Below are 16,113 nucleotides of genomic sequence, written 5' to 3' on the forward strand. Positions count from 1 at the left end.
AACAATATAAGTAAATATAATAAATTTCTACCCAAGCCTGGGAATATACAACGGTCTAATTGCATGTGCTGCAATTCTTGTTTATAGTCGCACAATTTCAGTATTTAAGTAATTGGTATAATAAATGAAAACCGCGTCTGTTTGCCTTGCTATATACATTTATAGGAAAAAGTAACTCTATCTCTGTGTAATTTAGAGTAGCAAAATTATTAACATATTTTAAATCGATTAATTGGTAACTCAACATCCTAAGAGAAGAAAAAAACGATTAATAAACCACTTTTATTGTTTTTTTATAAAATCGTGTACAGTAAAAATTAAATAATTTTTTTATTATGCAATGCAAAAAATAGTTCAAATAATGTAATATGAAATACAAAATTAGATAAATATCTTTTTCTTGCTTATATGCATACAAAACTATATGATATACCAAACCCCGTTTAAGCTCGTAAAAAGTTACATTTTTTATCGTTCATTTTCAGATTAAAAGAAGAACTGAAACTTTACTGTTTTAGCCCTTTGTGATCATTTAAAGTGGTTGACAAAATAAATTATAATTATGAATGAAACATTGAAAAATTTTTATTTTTGCAATATAATTACTTTGTAGATATATAACTAATTATCAAGAAAGCGGGCTGACACAATTAAGGCATCATATTCGTTTTCGGGATAATAATTCCCAACTAGTGAATATATTATAAGCAGCCGCGTTACCATATTGGCTTGCAGGAAAATGTAAACAAAAACATACGGCTTTGGAACTAAAAATAAAGAAATCAATGTAAACATAAACCACAAATTTATAAAATATAACGATAACGATGTTTATACAAAAGTAAACAGGCTTGTTTATTGATTAGTAATAAAGAAGATTGATTAGATAAAAAATTTAAACAAATGAAAAGGTAGTCGGGAAGAACACTTTAAAAAACGTGATATTGTCGGAGCTTTTGTGACATCAACGTGCTGATTGTGATTTATTAGATATTTAGCCCACGGTATAGGATGCAGTGTCAGTCCCTTTCAATTAGAATGGGCATTTTAACTGGTGCGCGAAATTATTTACAAAAAATTCTCGTTTATATGCAACTACGTGCATAGTACTGCCCACCGAACGGGAATGGAAAAAAATAGCTCCTGATTTCAGTACCTTATTGCATTGGCGCAATTGACGGCAGACAAATTACTGTTGTTTGTGCCCCCGAATTTTGATTACTATTTCATAATTATAAAGGTAATAAATAAAGATTTTTATAAAATTTTAATCTATAAGTTTTTTCTCTTTGGTATTGTTAGGAATCTGTGATGCGAATTATACTTTCAAAATTGTAGATATTGGAGTTTATGATTCCTAAACAGACAACGATTACCATTTTAGTGGTGATACTTCTTGCGTTTTTTTATAATTGCGTTAAATTTGTTGATTATTTAAAAATTTCAAGTACCAGAAATTATTTTGCCGGCATTCTTAATCTTTAATTTTATTCATTAGTGTGAAATCGAGAAGTTACTATGTTAATCTCTACAATGTGCTTAAATTTTATGAATCCATCGCATGCCTATTTTTGTATTAATTGCTCCGTAGTTTGAAAATTACCAATTATTATTACTCTCTAATAAAAAAATTTGATGAATATATTTCAACTTTAAAATAAATGGTCTTTATTGTTTGTTTTTCAATTCTTATAAAGCATGGCATAAACCAAAATCACAAATCACTTATTATAAAAAAAAAATTTCAATTAGCATTAGATAAACATAAATTAGATAAATAACTTTAAAATTGACAAGAAATGATCATTAATTCCTCCCATACGTTTGTTTTCTTATTTTGTTTACTTATATGTATGAATGCGAAACCATATGATTTCTCAATTCCCATAAAGTTTTGTAAGTCGGTAAAGTTGAAATCGATGATAGAAATAACTCCTCATTGTGTCAGCCTCCATAGGCATTAATTGATAACCGGAATAGCTGTTGCTGAACGTAAAAAAATTAAAATCATGTCTGCATTAGCATTTGTCAGCGATTATTAACCGGCTTTTTACAACCTACATAAATGTATATATTTCTCAAATCGTTCAGAGAATCTATCGAATGTGTGATATCAAATTTCTAATAAGCTCCTCTGTGTTCCTGGCTAGCATATTAAAGTCTATATATTTTTGCTTTTTATCCGTCCGTGTGTATGTCCGTAAATATTATATTGTCCTGTCGCTAAAAGTATCACCGATAGTTTTATTTAATAGGAACAATTTTAGGATTAATTTCATTTTTTTTTATCAAAATTGTTTCAAACAATGATTTTAAATTCGTACATAAATAATGATATCCGAATGGAGACTGTTTTTGAAAGCTTGGAGCCTTAAACTCGAACCGTTTTTTAGTTCGTATACAAACAACGAGAAAACAAGTTAGGATCGGTTTATGGTGCTTGATATTGAGTAATTTCGATAGCTGTCGATTATGGAGTGTCTCTGTAACGAATCGAATTTATGAACTTCTATAAATTGTTTTTTTTTTTTTTTTTTTTGCTATCGATTGAAAATTATTTTGATTGCGAAATGGCTGTAAACGATCGAAAATGAGAACGTAGAAAGGAAGATCCTCGAAGGGCACCGCCTTTCAGAATAATCCTAAATAATACTTTATGGTTCTCGGATGGCGGCACAGTTACTGAAAGGCTCATAATAACGGATTTAATTATCAATATAGTATATTTTTGATATGCATAGATTTATTTATTTATTTCAACAAATTGATATATATGCAAGGGTGCAAACTGGCTACAAATGACATATATAAGCAAATGCATTAAACAAGTTTCTTCTAAATTTTCGATACGAAAAAAATTTGCAAATAATTTGAATCGTTCTACGTCAGATAAATGATAGTATATGCGGCGTACGTTTGCTTTTATTGCAAAGAGTTGATTAATATAAGTCTCTTTGATCGTGCATGAAAAGCAGATGAAATTTTTGTGTGAAGATTCTAATGAACAAGATGTGCGCATACACTAAGTTGCCGTAGAAGGAAGGGGACAATGTGTTACTCGCACAATTTATTAGGGCTGCCGCGTAGCCGAGTAAATAGCTGCCGCCTGCAAGCTAGTGTTAATAGCTTCATATCTCAGCAATGTCTAACACTTAATAGTATACTCAGATCATATTATCATAATTATTATTAGGTCTTAAATTCGTATGGAAAACGAAATCTTAATTTTGTTTAATTTTTTGAATAGTGGGATAGGATGTATGCAATCTACTGCTGCGGTCGCTCCATATCTTTTTTCCTTTCCTTACTACTTTCTAACCCCCACCAAGTTGCAAGCATCACGGGCATAGTGTTAATGTTTGCTCATATTGAGAGAAAAGACAACTAATTAGAAGCATATAAAACTATTCAGATCAATAAAACAAACTGAACTTAAAAGTAGTGGGTATACTATAGACGGCCAGGCGCAAATCGTTTAAGATTGACTATATGGTCTCGAAAGAAAATGCTCAAATTAAATATACTTTATTATGAACCCTTCATAGTTGTTTTGCCTGTTGCTGTTTAGCGTGCACATTAACTTAGTATCGTAAGCATTTTCATATTCTGGACTAATGCGTTTTGCGATTATTAACAATTAGTTATGTTTTCATAGAATAACGACCGAAGGACTTTTTGTTTTTGTTTCTTGGACTCTTTTTTTTTTTTCACATATAATTACAATTTTGTAACAGAGATGCTTCCTAATAAAAGCACGAACTTTATCCCGTTTATCCGGTTGGGTAAAAAAACCTTTGACCTTAACAACATAAGGCATATATTATTTCCTCACCTCCTAGATAGTGCTTTCTGTAACTATATAACTCTATCCACATGCATTTGCACAAAGACATGGTTCGTGAGCCCAGGTAACGTTTATTGAGAAATTGTGTTCGTAATCGGTTCTGAACCGGGTATTTATTGCATTAATCAATAAAGTAAAATTTTAATTAATTATCATCAAATGAAAATTAATTCGTTCTCGAAAAGGCGTTGCGCGCAAATACCAAAGAATCCCTTAGAAAATAAATAAATACTTTCATTGGACCAGGAAAACGATATCACATTCCTTGCATTCCTTGCTTAAACTAACTGAACCAGAGAAGTCGGCCTACATTAGACGCAATTAATCTCAACCGCCTCATTATCCTACGCGTAATTAATCTAGTTTCAGAACTAGAATCCCGCGTATTAGCAAGAGTCCCCCTTTTGTGAGGAATTATATTTATATCAATAAGTTTAACTTATTATTGACAAATACTTAATAAATTAATCTTAATCTGTCTTAAAAAAATAATAATAATAATAATATTTAATTTACAGTGACATCTGAGTGGCTGATAAGACTAATGTGGTGTTGGCTTCAATCAAGGAATTCGTTTGCATAAGTATTGGGTTTAGACTGTACTGCGACACAGCAGTAGCAGCACATGAAGATTGCATCGAAGTTGGTGATGGGGTGCTTTGTACGACGTTCACTTGTTGTTGCTGATGTTGTTGTTGTTGTTGTTGTGATGGCGATTCTAGAATTTGTTGCGCCAATTCAGCAGGCAATTGTACTTTCTGCAAGCGTCCCGTAAACGAAGTCATTATTATGCCGTGTGCCGCTTTAACATGAGCTTTTAATCCATAGCGTTGCAGAAACGCTGCTCCGCAGACGTCACAACGAAACCGTTCACCCGTATGACGGCGTATATGTGCTTTTAAATCGTTACTTTGCGCAAATGCTTGAGGACATTGAGTGCATTTGTATGGTTTTTCGCCAGTATGCGTACGCATATGTATGGTGAGATTGTAAGGCCGATGAAAACCTTTGCCACACAGATTACACAAATTTGGCTTAATACCGATATGATATCTATAAAGTAAAGGAGAGATACACAAATATACATCTGTAATCGTAAACTGAACTATTCATTAACCTCACACCTTTCATGCATTTTTAAGTCAGTGCTGCGCGGGAAACCTTTTTCGCAAAAACGACATTTATAAGGTTTTTCGCCTGTGTGCCTACGCATATGTATTTTAAGGTATTCATTACGTTGAAAACTATCGCCGCATATGCTGCATAGGAAATTTCGCGGTTGCGTATGCATTTTCTTTTGATGTTCCTTAAGTAGGTCTTTATCGTTAAATGTTTCCGGACAGTGCTTGCAGACATATAGTCTAGCTCCATGCAACTGTTTGTGTTTCATCAGATATGCTTTTGTTGTAAATTTCTTCTCACACATATCGCATTCAAATAGTTTAGGTGGGGGCGGATTATTACCATGACGCGTTTCTTTATGACGCTGCAAATGGTCTTTGCGTCCATAGGCACATGAACACTGATCACATTTAAATTGTTTTTCAGTGTGCAGACTGGCGATATGCTTTTGTAGATGATCGCTACGCGAGAAACGCTTACCGCAATAACAGCATACATGCGGTTTTTCATCGCTGTGCGTTAACATGTGACGTAATAAATGATTGTAACGTGAAAAAGTGCGATTGCATTGTAAGCAGCGATTTTCTTCATTCTTTGATGCACCGTAACGTCGTCGCGTGGTGTGACCCTTCACGTTGCTAACAAAATTATTATTTTTACGTATATTCTTTTCAGCCTCTTTTGCCTCTTTTTTCATTGTTTTAAAAACTCTTAAGTTTTTCGTTGGTTTTAAAATTTTATTATCATTATTAGCATTCTCTTCATCCATATCTTCAATATCAGAAATTGGTTCACAATCGTGATCATTGTTCTCATCACCAAAGTTTTGCTGGTCCTCTTCTTGCATTACTTCGTCCTCGGAAAGTGCTTTTTCATGTTTTAAATTTGTTAGATTTGCTATTGTTGTAACTAAACGTTTTTCTCTCGGTGTGTCAATTCCCCTCTCGAAATCATTAAAATTAAAACTTTCTTCCGATTTTTCCACTGAATTACAAACAGCAGTTTATCCATCCATAGGGGAAATAAATATAAAAGAATAAAAACAACTCAGGTAAGAAAGTCATAATTGCTTTGTCATGAAATTTCGATATGTGTCTCAAGTGTGACGGGAGTTTGTCAATTCTGCGCGTGCCATTAGCCTGAAAAATTCCTGCCGCCAACTTTATTTAAGTTTGATAAATTTTCTTAATAATAATAATTTTAAATTCTTGGTAAACTATTTTGAAGATTTATGTACCCTTGGACTGTAAATATAATTAAGGACAGTTGAAGAGTTTTATCTCTATTTTTGGAAACAGAAGCAGAAGCTTCAACAATAACCAGCAGGCGAACGGACATCAGTGAATTGACTCAAAATCTTATGCTAATTAAGATATATAAACTTAATAGGATGATTGACGAAATGGTAAAATTAACGCTCCATCCTGATGTATTCGATTTTTTGACACGTTGTTGTCAGTCAATTTGACAGGACCAGTCGATACAGATTTGTAATCATAGAGACCTTGATATGTTAATCGATGAGTGAGAATTATCATCAACACTCTCGAGTGTAGCCAGACTGCATCTTATTGGATGGGAGGGGATTTACATAGGAAGTTTGGTGGCTCGCTTATGAGGATGATTATAATTGTTGAATTTACTCTGTTTTCCTTTGTTACTCTAAATCTAATCACCTTTTATTGATATCTCGGGCTGTACTACATAATCCGTAAACTCTTTGACATCTTCTTGTTCCCCGCTACTTAAGCTATCACATTTTTTTATCTGATATACGTTTTCTTCATCGTCATCGCTCGAGAACGGATTAACTGCAGCCATGCTAGTGTGTTGTTCATCGTTTACTTGAGGTAAAGCTTCCTCCTCATCCTCGTAGTCCAACCAATGGCTGCTATGATTGTTCAAACTAGTATCAGTGTCAACTCCTATTAAAGTAGTAGAGGTAATAGCAGTGGTACTGTTTGGTGGATTAACTTGCTTTTCAAACTCAATTTCTGGTTCATCGAGAGTTAACTGAACGCTACCGTCAGAAAGGAAGAAATGGTAATTAATAATTAAACGATAGAAATACTACGCAAAAAATTTTATATGTTAAAAAGATCTTGCGGAGTTCCAATGAACCAAGCGAACAACAACGCTATAAAGCTATTATTCATAAAACGCCAATGAAAGAGGTTTCGTCCGAGTTAAATACTGCGAGCTTGCTTGCCATCTTTTTACGGTTGTGTTTGTCGGGAACTAGCCGATAGAAGTTCTGGAATTTAAATCGTCTTCTATGTCATTGTAAATACGGCTCGATTATACAACATATAGTTGATAATGTTCTAGAGCTTCGCTGGATTCATACTGATATGTTTTAAAATGATTAATCATTTTTCTAGCGTTACTAGCAGCTACCGCTTAGAATATTTTTTTTTTAAACGAAAAATGTATTTGATCAGTCGTAAATACGTTTCTGGGCACACAATGGGTGCTTATAAGCAACAAAATACCTCTCAATTTCTGTGCTCCCCATCAAGTATAAGCAAATTTTTTTGTCTGACAATTTGCAACGCACCGACATTTCAGACACCGTAAGATATAAGTAAATTTGTACTCAACTTCAAGACTTATTGTGAACTTGAAGTTAGTTATCCACATTATCAGTCACTTGTCTGCAGAACGCTTCACGAATCAAGCTTCAAATGATGGCATGACTTTAAAGGATTCGCTCTAAGGTAAAAGCGCTTTTAGTATTTTTTATTATTAAAATTTAGAAGCTTGGGCAGGCTATTAATTCCAGAAAATAAAACAGTACAGGTGGATGTACTGTAATAATTCTTCAAAGTTCATTTAGAATTGAGTGTATAGACAAGGCCAGAAAAGGATTGATTTTCTGTAAGTTCAATAACGTAAATGCACGAATAAGATTACAGAAAAATTGGAAATGATTCCCTGCAAAAGATTATTTATAGTAAGCCGAAAATCAGTTTCGAAATTATTATGTCAGTTATTAGAATGTTATTGTATTGCACATTAAAATTTACATTTGGCAGACAGACCTTATTACACTCATCAACTTTTGATTAGTTGTTAGTGAGAAATGGACCGATTTTCTAATACAACCTATTGGGAATTCGTCATATATAACATGATAAATAATTGTTTTGACTAACCTATTATTAATTTTATCTTCTTCCAACTCGTATTTGTGTACGCAACGTAAATGCCGTTTCAGATGATCTTTACGCGAAAATACTTTCGAACAAGTACTACATTTGAAGTCACAATGTATACCTTCATTAGGATGTTCAGTAGATAGATGAACTTTCAACTGACCCAAATGTATAAATTTCTCACCGCAAACGCGGCACTTACGGCCATTATCGTTGCTATGCTCCTGCATTCTATGTTCGCGTAGTTCTCGTCCTTTAAAAAATTTTCTCGGACACGATTCACATTGATGACAATTCTTGTGTTCCGTTTGGGTAAATTGTTCGCGTGTGCTTGGAACTTTAGAAATCTGTCTTTCATCCTTCGGCGTCCATGTTTTATCGTAATAGGCTTTTAAACGACAATAAGCTTTTTCTGTTTGCCTTTTAAAGCAGTATGCTGTGCGCGCCGCCTCCTTACAAACATTACAGATATGCGTGGGCAACTGATCGCTATCCAACACTGGATATTTTGTGCATTCTGTTATAATTTCAGCCAACGTAGCTATTCTATCCTCAAGAACTTGAACTTGGTCCTCAATAGGATACAAATTAATGTTCTCCTGCAAACATATCCGACATATGATATTGTGATTAGTTTGGACTTTAATATCCATGTTACTAATGTTATCAAGTAAATCTTTTTCAATTTGTATATTATTTCCCCTTTCTATTATTGATTTTGTTTATTAAAAGGGCTTGCGAAGTTAAGAAAATTACAAAGTCTTCTTCTTTTTCATTGCAAGAATTCAGTGGTAGTTGTCGACAAATGCTTACATTAATAGTTGGATAAATCCGTACTAAAAATGCTCAAATATTATTATTATTATTATTATTTTAATTTTAGACTAATGAAATGAATTCTTAGACTAAAAAAAAGACATTGAGCACTAGCAACACAGGCTATCGGCTCTAATTTAAATAAATGGATATTAGATAGTGAACTTAGTAGTATTAAAAAAGTAATATATTGAATTGATATTCTGTTCTGAAGCTGATTGTAGAATGTTCAAAGGGTTAATCGTTCCAAATGCAATACTTCTAGCCGAGGAAAAGTTGAGGCAATCGCAGAGAATGTGCTTTATAGTAAGAGTTTGTCCACAACAGCAGATTGCGAAAGAAGACTTCTTCAGGATCCATTGGTGAGTTGCAATTGTATGACCAAGGCGAATTCTCGAAAATGTTTGGATCTTGGTTTTCTCAACGTTTGTTGGATATAAAGGTGGAGTTAATTGAGGGTTAATGCAAGAGTAGTGTTGATGATGGTATTGTGAATTTCCTTCTGCAATTTTCTCTAACTTTTCTTCCAATGTATCTTTGAAGATCCAACTTTTCCATGACATCATCCATAATTAGAGGAGCAAAAGCAGCATACTTTGCCGCTCGATCAGCCTGCTCATTTCCCAGTAAACCGATGTGACTTGGTACCCATAACATTTTAATTTTTCCGTCGGGTGTAGTAATTATATTCCTTAATTTGTTGATGGTTGCTCAAATATTAAATCCATTTTTTGTTATAAAATCTAAAGTTAAGAAAATTAAAAAATTGTCTGGTATATTGTGCGACTCCAAGGAAGTTTTGAGATTTCGAATATAACATGGTTCAATATCATAACATTAAAATCGTTGTTGTGTGTTCCAATATTATTTTCAACAAGAAATTGGTTCTCCTTTTCAATTCGAAAAAAAAATTGGAAACGTTTCAGAAGACTTTTTGCAGAATTGTTGCGTTTGTAAACGAACTATTTTCGACACAGTTTAAAAGTAGATTATTTCAAGATTAAAATTGCAAAATATATATTCTCATAAAAAAATTTTGAAACATAAATTAATCGCTATTTTTCTTTAAAAAAATGCGTATAAAAAATTTGGTCACAACCGAATATAAATTTTATTTATTTATTTATCCAAAAAAACACGATACAAGCCATTTAGGTCAAAACGATGTACTTATATAATCCAACCTAAATCTTACTAAATCAACGTACTTAAGCTACAATAATAATTCATATATATTAATAAATATGGTGGTACCACTAATTGTACTACCAGAAACGGCTCCCCAGCCAAATTAGCTAGAAAATACGCAGTAACTTTCACGTGAAAAAAATAATCCCGGCCAGTTCTAAGTGTAGCAACGATTTACACTCATACATACGTGCAGTAATCCTATGTGGCTACTAGAGAAGAGCCACTCTTATCACCAAAGATCTATCGAAAATTAATCTAAGGATCCTTGCAGCATAGTTTCGAGTAAAGTGCAAAAATCAAAACTCATGGCATAACAGAGACGGAAATCATCAAAATATTAAATTCCACTAATGTTAGTTAAAGCTCTGATTACAAAAATATTGCAAAACATCATTAATTAAGGTGAATTCAGTCTGCTGAAAAAGGCAACAGCGACTTTATTCCTTACCTCAAAAAGTTAAGAGAACTAAAAAAGAAACAAAAAATTAAACATTCTTTTATAAGAATAATTATTTGCAATTTTAATGTTGAGAGAGCGAGAGGGAAACATAATTCACATCATCATAGCGTATGAAAGCAAATCGATTTATGTTCTAATATGAATGCAAAAACCCAACAACATTTACGACAATTGATTTGCAATAAGCAAAAGCAAACTCTCTTAAAAAAATCGAAAAATAAATAAAATAATGTCCAAGAACAGGTATCTATAAATATGCAATAACGTTTTTGTAAAAATTCATTTTACATAACAATATTTGTAAACAATAAACAGTAGAGCGTAAACTTTTTGGAAAGTCTGGCATCTTTTCTCGATTGTGTTATTTTCATAGGCAAATGTAATGATATAATAAAAAGTCAGTTTTGTGATCTTTAAAAAGATTTCTTAAATTATTCTTAACAAAATGCTTTGCCTTCGGCGGAAAGTTATAAGTGAAAGTATTCTGCAATTAGTAAACACCGCCCACTTAAATAACGCTTCATTGCATACGACTCCGACATGTAATGAAATACGTAAATTGGCTCGCTTGCGTGTTGTCGACAATAGTGAAATAGGAAAACGTGCGATGGCCGAGGGACGTCCACCGCGTTGTATACATGTTTATAATAAGCGGGGAGTTGGTTACATAGGTGATAAAGTATTGGTAGCCATAAAGGGTGAAATGAAGAAAGGTATCCTAGTCGGCTTAAAACAAAATCAAAAACCAAAGGTGCCGAAGTTCGATTCAAACAATTTAGTATTGATTGATGATAATGGTACACCTTTGGGAACACGGGTACATGTTCCCATACCCACCATATTAAGAACGATCCTTAAGGAGCGTACCCACGCAAAAGGTGCTGACTACACTAAATTATTGGCCATTGCTGGTCGCTTTATATAAATGCGTTTAATAGAAAAAGAAAATGTTAAAATAAAAATGTTTTTAATTAATAATATTTATAGAGTTTGTCTTTTATGATCTTGTTCGATTGAATCGTCATCAAAATCGCTCATATGTTGGCGTTTACGTTTCATACAATGCTCCTGAACCATAATGGAAACCGTCAAATTATTTAATTTCATTTGAAGCCAATTGGTATACTGGAATATGTTTTGTTATTTAACTACTTGGGAAAAAGTTGTTTTAAAAATCTTACCAAATTATTCGTTTTAACACCTTCTTCATATAATTTGCTTTCAATATTATCTAACCGATGCTCTGGTTTGCCGCGTTCGATGATGTTTTTCGATATATCCAGTAAATGTCTAACACGATGGCGCATTGTTTCAAATACTATTTTACCCACAATATTGTTGCGATCGTATGGTGTTAAATAGCGTCCATATTCATAGAAATATGTATGTAATTTACCCAATTCTATATGCGTAGTTTCAGCTTCACAAACCGCTTTGTGCACATTTTTATAGATATCTGGCACACATACGCTAAAGTAAGGATTATTAATTTTCAACTCTTTAATGTACCATAATGGTAAATTAACTGTACGTCCCGACTGTAAGTCTTCACTTTCAGAACCGGCATCAAGAAATCCTAGAAATAATAGCGAATTGCATCAGCATTTTCTGAGTTAAAATAACTTGGCTTTCGTTCCTTTACCCATTTTCAATAGCTTTGTATTAACTTTACATTCAACTTTCTCTTGTGTCACGAAAATATCTTCTACAGCGTAATAATTAGGGTAATAACTGTGAACATTCATGTTCAATATTAATAAATGAAAAATGTTCCCCTGACTTCGATAAATATATTTTGGCGCCTTTTTTTTATTATTAATTCAAACAGCTGTTGAATGCAATGTATTCGGTCTTCTTCTTCTTGATATTCAGCGAGACAATAACAAATGATTCGATGCGTTATAAAAAAAGGCTAAGGGTGAACACAAAGTTCTGTATTTGGACCTCCTTAATAAATTTGGCCATTAATTTATATTCCGGAGATCGGACCGCGTGGCAAATCCTTCTTCTGGTGGCGGCGCTAATATCCTCACTATCTCGTTGAAGTCAATTTCGTCTTTCGTCCCACCTCTCGATGTTGTGTTCCGAACTATATCGAGCCTTCCATTTTCAATAACTCTATCCGTAAGACAGCAAACTCCTTTTATTCTAATAACCTTTCTGCATCTTTTTTCGACAATTTCTTCGACGCTTCCCCTGCTACCCTTTCACGAGGAACACCAAAAAAATCTTGTCCCCCAAATCCTCGGGGGGCCCGTGCATGCAATGTACCCACCTTAAGACTTCTTATTAGCAAGTACAAGAGACGTCCACCTAGAGAGAACTTTAAAATATTGGCTGACACTAGAAAGGAATATATCTACACGCTCAGATTAGAGAAACGCAAGGCATGGAAAAACTTTTATAATAATCTCAACAGTGGCGAGTGGTCAGCTTATTCAGATAAATCAAACTTGTACAAGATTCAACGCCAATTCGGCTATTTAGAGTGTTTTGTGATAGTCTTGCTGGTCCTTCTGGCCATAGTTTAGCTTGTTTATAATTTGATGAGCGTTGGGACAACTTAGTTTTAGGGGGCATTACCCTCAGTGAACTTAACATGGCACCAAACGTCTCTAAGGACACATCTCCTGCATTAGATGACATTTGAAAAGGTCACCTTAAAAGGAGAGGCTTACACTTCCTAAGGTCTGTTATAAATCTTCTTCTTGTAAGTATTCAATAAATCAACAACAGATGGTCCATTGATCAAAAGTATTAGTAGAGAAGAGTCACGTTAACGTGAAGCACGCAGCGCTTTGTCTGAAAGTTAGCGATTGGTTTTGCTTTGTATGTTCTTTTTGCGAGCTCTCACGTTTGTCACGTAAGTGTGCCCGTGTTGTGATATCTTCTTCTTTTTCTTTTTTTGGCTGCCTTTTTATTATTTTCTCACTAGAGTTTATTCTATTTTGAATATCACAAATCTTTTTTTGTCTTTTCCAATTCTTAATTAAGTCAGCCCTTACTTTAGACTATCGATTTTTGATGATCTCAGGTCTGGCACGTTAATTTTGACTTTTTGACATTTGAGATATTTAAAAGCAATACTCTTTTGTCGTTTTGATTATGCACTCAACTCTTTCTTACACGGTTTTTTTTACCCGATTTTGAAATGACACGACTCACCGATAAGAACAAGTGCACGTTTTAACACAAACTTTCTCTTCTAGCACGAATCGCAGAAAAATTTTTTTTTAATTTCTTAGTGACTTGGCCTACTAGAGGCATATCAGAAGTTTATGGACAATGTTTCTTCATTCCGTTATACTGCAACTTGAACAGAGTATATCGTTGTTCAACATTTACTTTGTTTTAGAGTCTTCAGTTCGTATCAGGTAATGAATAATTTCAATAAGCTAGATCGGCGCTAGCAAAGCGAGTAACATTACAAAAAGGCTATATATGAGCTTACTCGGACCAAACCTTCAATATGATTCATAAGGGCTACCTCACAGTGCAATGGGTAGACTTGCGAATGCCAAGTCGGTGATCGCGATTTCCGAATTTCATACCTTTTAAGTAGCTATATAACGTAGTTACAAAGATTTATGTTCGCCTTTAATAATTTGCATGTTACTTATGTTTGTCTTTAATACTTTAATGCCTATAATATCGTATTCTGTTTACTCACTTTTCTGATTAATATTCTTTGATATAACAACACTTGGACTTAAATTCACTGTGCTAGTGGCTTCAAACCTCTAAGCAAAGATTTGTCTACTTTGATCTGTGCATTGATGATCTTCTCTATAATAGGGTAATTTAGCTTTCTGCAATTGTAGCCAGAGATTAATAAATAAACAAATGTATAAATAAAAACCTCTGTTATGTGCCCTTCTCCCTATAGGTGTTTACGTAGATACAATAGAATCCATTTAAAAACCATTCCTGCTCTTCGGAATTTGGTTTAGAAATCGCTTATCTCTTTGCATCCGCATGAAAATGGATTACGTCTGATACCCGTATCGTCTTTCTTTCTTTGTCTGGACAGCGATCTACGCCTTTTTCGACATGAACTTGTTCTTTCGCACAGTATAGTTTCAATATATTCCATAAGAGCCACACAGCTAAAATGATGGTTTGCGTATGTCTATTGGAAGGCTGCTCATAACAGATGAAAATGTTTGCATAGTAGCTCTCAGCTTTACCTGTTTCGTTAAACTTGATGACTCGATGTCTTTGTACTTCAAATATTGATGAGTGCAAGCTGGCTTGAATTGTCTTTCATGGCATTACGAGTATGCTTTCCCACGTGATAACACTTATCGTTGATCTAAGCTCTTATACATGACATTTATTTTCTCTGTTTAGATATAATTGCATTCCCTGAGCCCACCAAATACAATACAGTGTATGATGTCAAATTGTGGTGTTATACCACTCTTCAAGCTTTCTTAAGAAAAACATAATCCGCCATTTAACTTTAATGCCCAGATTTCTCAGACCTGATAGCCACGCGTGCCCTCATTGTGTCCATAAACTAATTTGCTTGAAAATTGTTACGTGTGCGTTTTCATTGCTTATAGTGTGTTCACTTTAAATTTCAAATTCGGGTACACGGGGAAAGCTTTTATGTGTTTTAGCCCTTATGCTCCCTTAACATTCGAATATTCGCTTTATCGAAGCTGCAATGAGGTTATCCAGAGTAAAAAAGAAAAAGCATTAGATGTGCTCGAAAGTGAACATGGTGTGGATAGAGGTCATCTCTGGATGTTGAGCATTACATATTAATAGCAACGAATGCAGGGTCGTGCAAATGCGAGAGAAATGGATCGAACATTTTCTTTAGCATGTTGCGGTTGAATTTGAGGCCTGATTCGAAATAGTAGTAGATACTTGGCCAGCACGCAAGTTAAATAAATCGAATTTTTATACTCACCACTGAAGGATGGGGAGTGTATTCATTTTGACAAACAGTTTGCAACATCCTGAAGGAAGCTTCAGACTCCCCATAAATTTATCTTATTCTTGATCGGCAACAAATTTTGGATAGATTTAAGCATGTCCATCTGTCCGCCTATGTAACGTCTATGGTAAATATCTTTGTGCGCGCACCAACGAAGATATCGGTTTCAATTCTATTGCTTTTTAATATAATCCAGAAGTTGGGAAATAGATTACATCCACTTGTGGTTAAATTTGCAATGTATTAATATTCAAGAATGAAACTTGTGATCAATAGCGAAGCATTACCGCTTCGTCATGGCGCTGTATGTTGACCATGCAAGCCAGCTAATAGTCTTTAGGATAAATCATTCGATATCGTATTAAAAACAAAAACAAAAAAAAATATATATATATATTTGCTACAGCTTTCGCAAATAGTGTGCTTTGTAGCAGCATTAATCATTCGTGGAGAGTGCATATTAAATGATAATAATTACCTCGAATAAGAAAGAAATTTTAGTTGGCTTGGTTCGGATTTTTGTACATTCAGCGCTAGCTGACATTTAAACGAGGAAACAAACAAATGTTTAACAAATTAT

General features: G+C 33.8%; 3 protein-coding genes across 4 annotated transcripts; 1 reads left to right on the forward strand and 2 right to left on the reverse strand.

Moving 5' to 3' along the window:
* Positions 1-4,031: 4,031 nt before the first annotated feature.
* On the reverse strand, positions 4,032-8,867 carry LOC119637061 (zinc finger protein 652-B-like). The gene is made up of 4 exons (XM_038032879.1): positions 8,122-8,867; positions 6,643-6,986; positions 4,969-5,950; positions 4,032-4,897 (listed from the first exon to the last, which is right to left on the reverse strand). The coding sequence occupies exons 1-4, from the start codon at positions 8,772-8,774 to the stop codon at positions 4,357-4,359; spliced, it is 2,520 nt and encodes an 839-aa protein (XP_037888807.1). The 5' UTR covers positions 8,775-8,867; the 3' UTR covers positions 4,032-4,356.
* A 1,499-nt stretch (positions 8,868-10,366) lies between these two features.
* Positions 10,367-11,579, forward strand: LOC119637063 (39S ribosomal protein L14, mitochondrial). The gene has a single exon (XM_038032883.1). The coding sequence runs from the start codon at positions 11,034-11,036 to the stop codon at positions 11,511-11,513; it is 480 nt and encodes a 159-aa protein (XP_037888811.1). The 5' UTR covers positions 10,367-11,033; the 3' UTR covers positions 11,514-11,579.
* Positions 11,476-14,479, reverse strand: LOC119637062 (probable DNA replication complex GINS protein PSF3). Of its 2 annotated transcripts, XM_038032881.1 has the most exons (4): positions 14,259-14,479; positions 12,231-12,911; positions 11,770-12,164; positions 11,476-11,713 (listed from the first exon to the last, which is right to left on the reverse strand). In XM_038032881.1, the coding sequence occupies exons 2-4, from the start codon at positions 12,331-12,333 to the stop codon at positions 11,570-11,572; spliced, it is 642 nt and encodes a 213-aa protein (XP_037888809.1). In that variant the 5' UTR covers positions 12,334-12,911; positions 14,259-14,479; the 3' UTR covers positions 11,476-11,569. The 2 variants fall into 2 exon arrangements, with proteins under 2 accessions (XP_037888809.1, XP_037888808.1); XM_038032880.1 differs by lacking the exon at positions 14,259-14,479 and having other exon boundaries at positions 12,231-14,030.
* Between the last annotated feature and the right edge of the window lie 1,634 nt (positions 14,480-16,113).

Source organism: Glossina fuscipes, unplaced genomic scaffold, assembly GCF_014805625.2.
Source record: "Glossina fuscipes isolate IAEA_lab_2018 unplaced genomic scaffold, Yale_Gfus_2 43, whole genome shotgun sequence".
NCBI classification, from domain to species: Eukaryota; Metazoa; Arthropoda; class Insecta; order Diptera; family Glossinidae; genus Glossina; species Glossina fuscipes.

Bases quoted from the DNA above. Each gene is read 5' to 3' on its own strand.
- LOC119637061 (XM_038032879.1), bottom strand. From the start codon at position 8,774: ATGGATATTAAAGTCCAAACTAATCACAATATCATATGTCGGATATGT. The intron at 6,987-8,121 runs GTTAGTCAAAAC...TTCTGACGGTAG, and splicing joins GAAGATAAAATTAATAATAG to CGTTCAGTTAACTCTCGATG. The intron at 5,951-6,642 runs GTGATTAGATTT...TTTGTAATTCAG, and splicing joins GCCCGAGATATCAATAAAAG to TGGAAAAATCGGAAGAAAGT.
- LOC119637063 (XM_038032883.1), top strand. From the start codon at position 11,034: ATGCTTTGCCTTCGGCGGAAAGTTATAAGTGAAAGTATTCTGCAATTA.
- LOC119637062 (XM_038032881.1), bottom strand. From the start codon at position 12,333: ATGAATGTTCACAGTTATTACCCTAATTATTACGCTGTAGAAGATATT. The intron at 12,165-12,230 runs GTAAAGGAACGA...TATTATTTCTAG, and splicing joins TACAAAGCTATTGAAAATGG to GATTTCTTGATGCCGGTTCT. The intron at 11,714-11,769 runs GTAAGATTTTTA...AACATATTCCAG, and splicing joins GTGTTAAAACGAATAATTTG to TATACCAATTGGCTTCAAAT.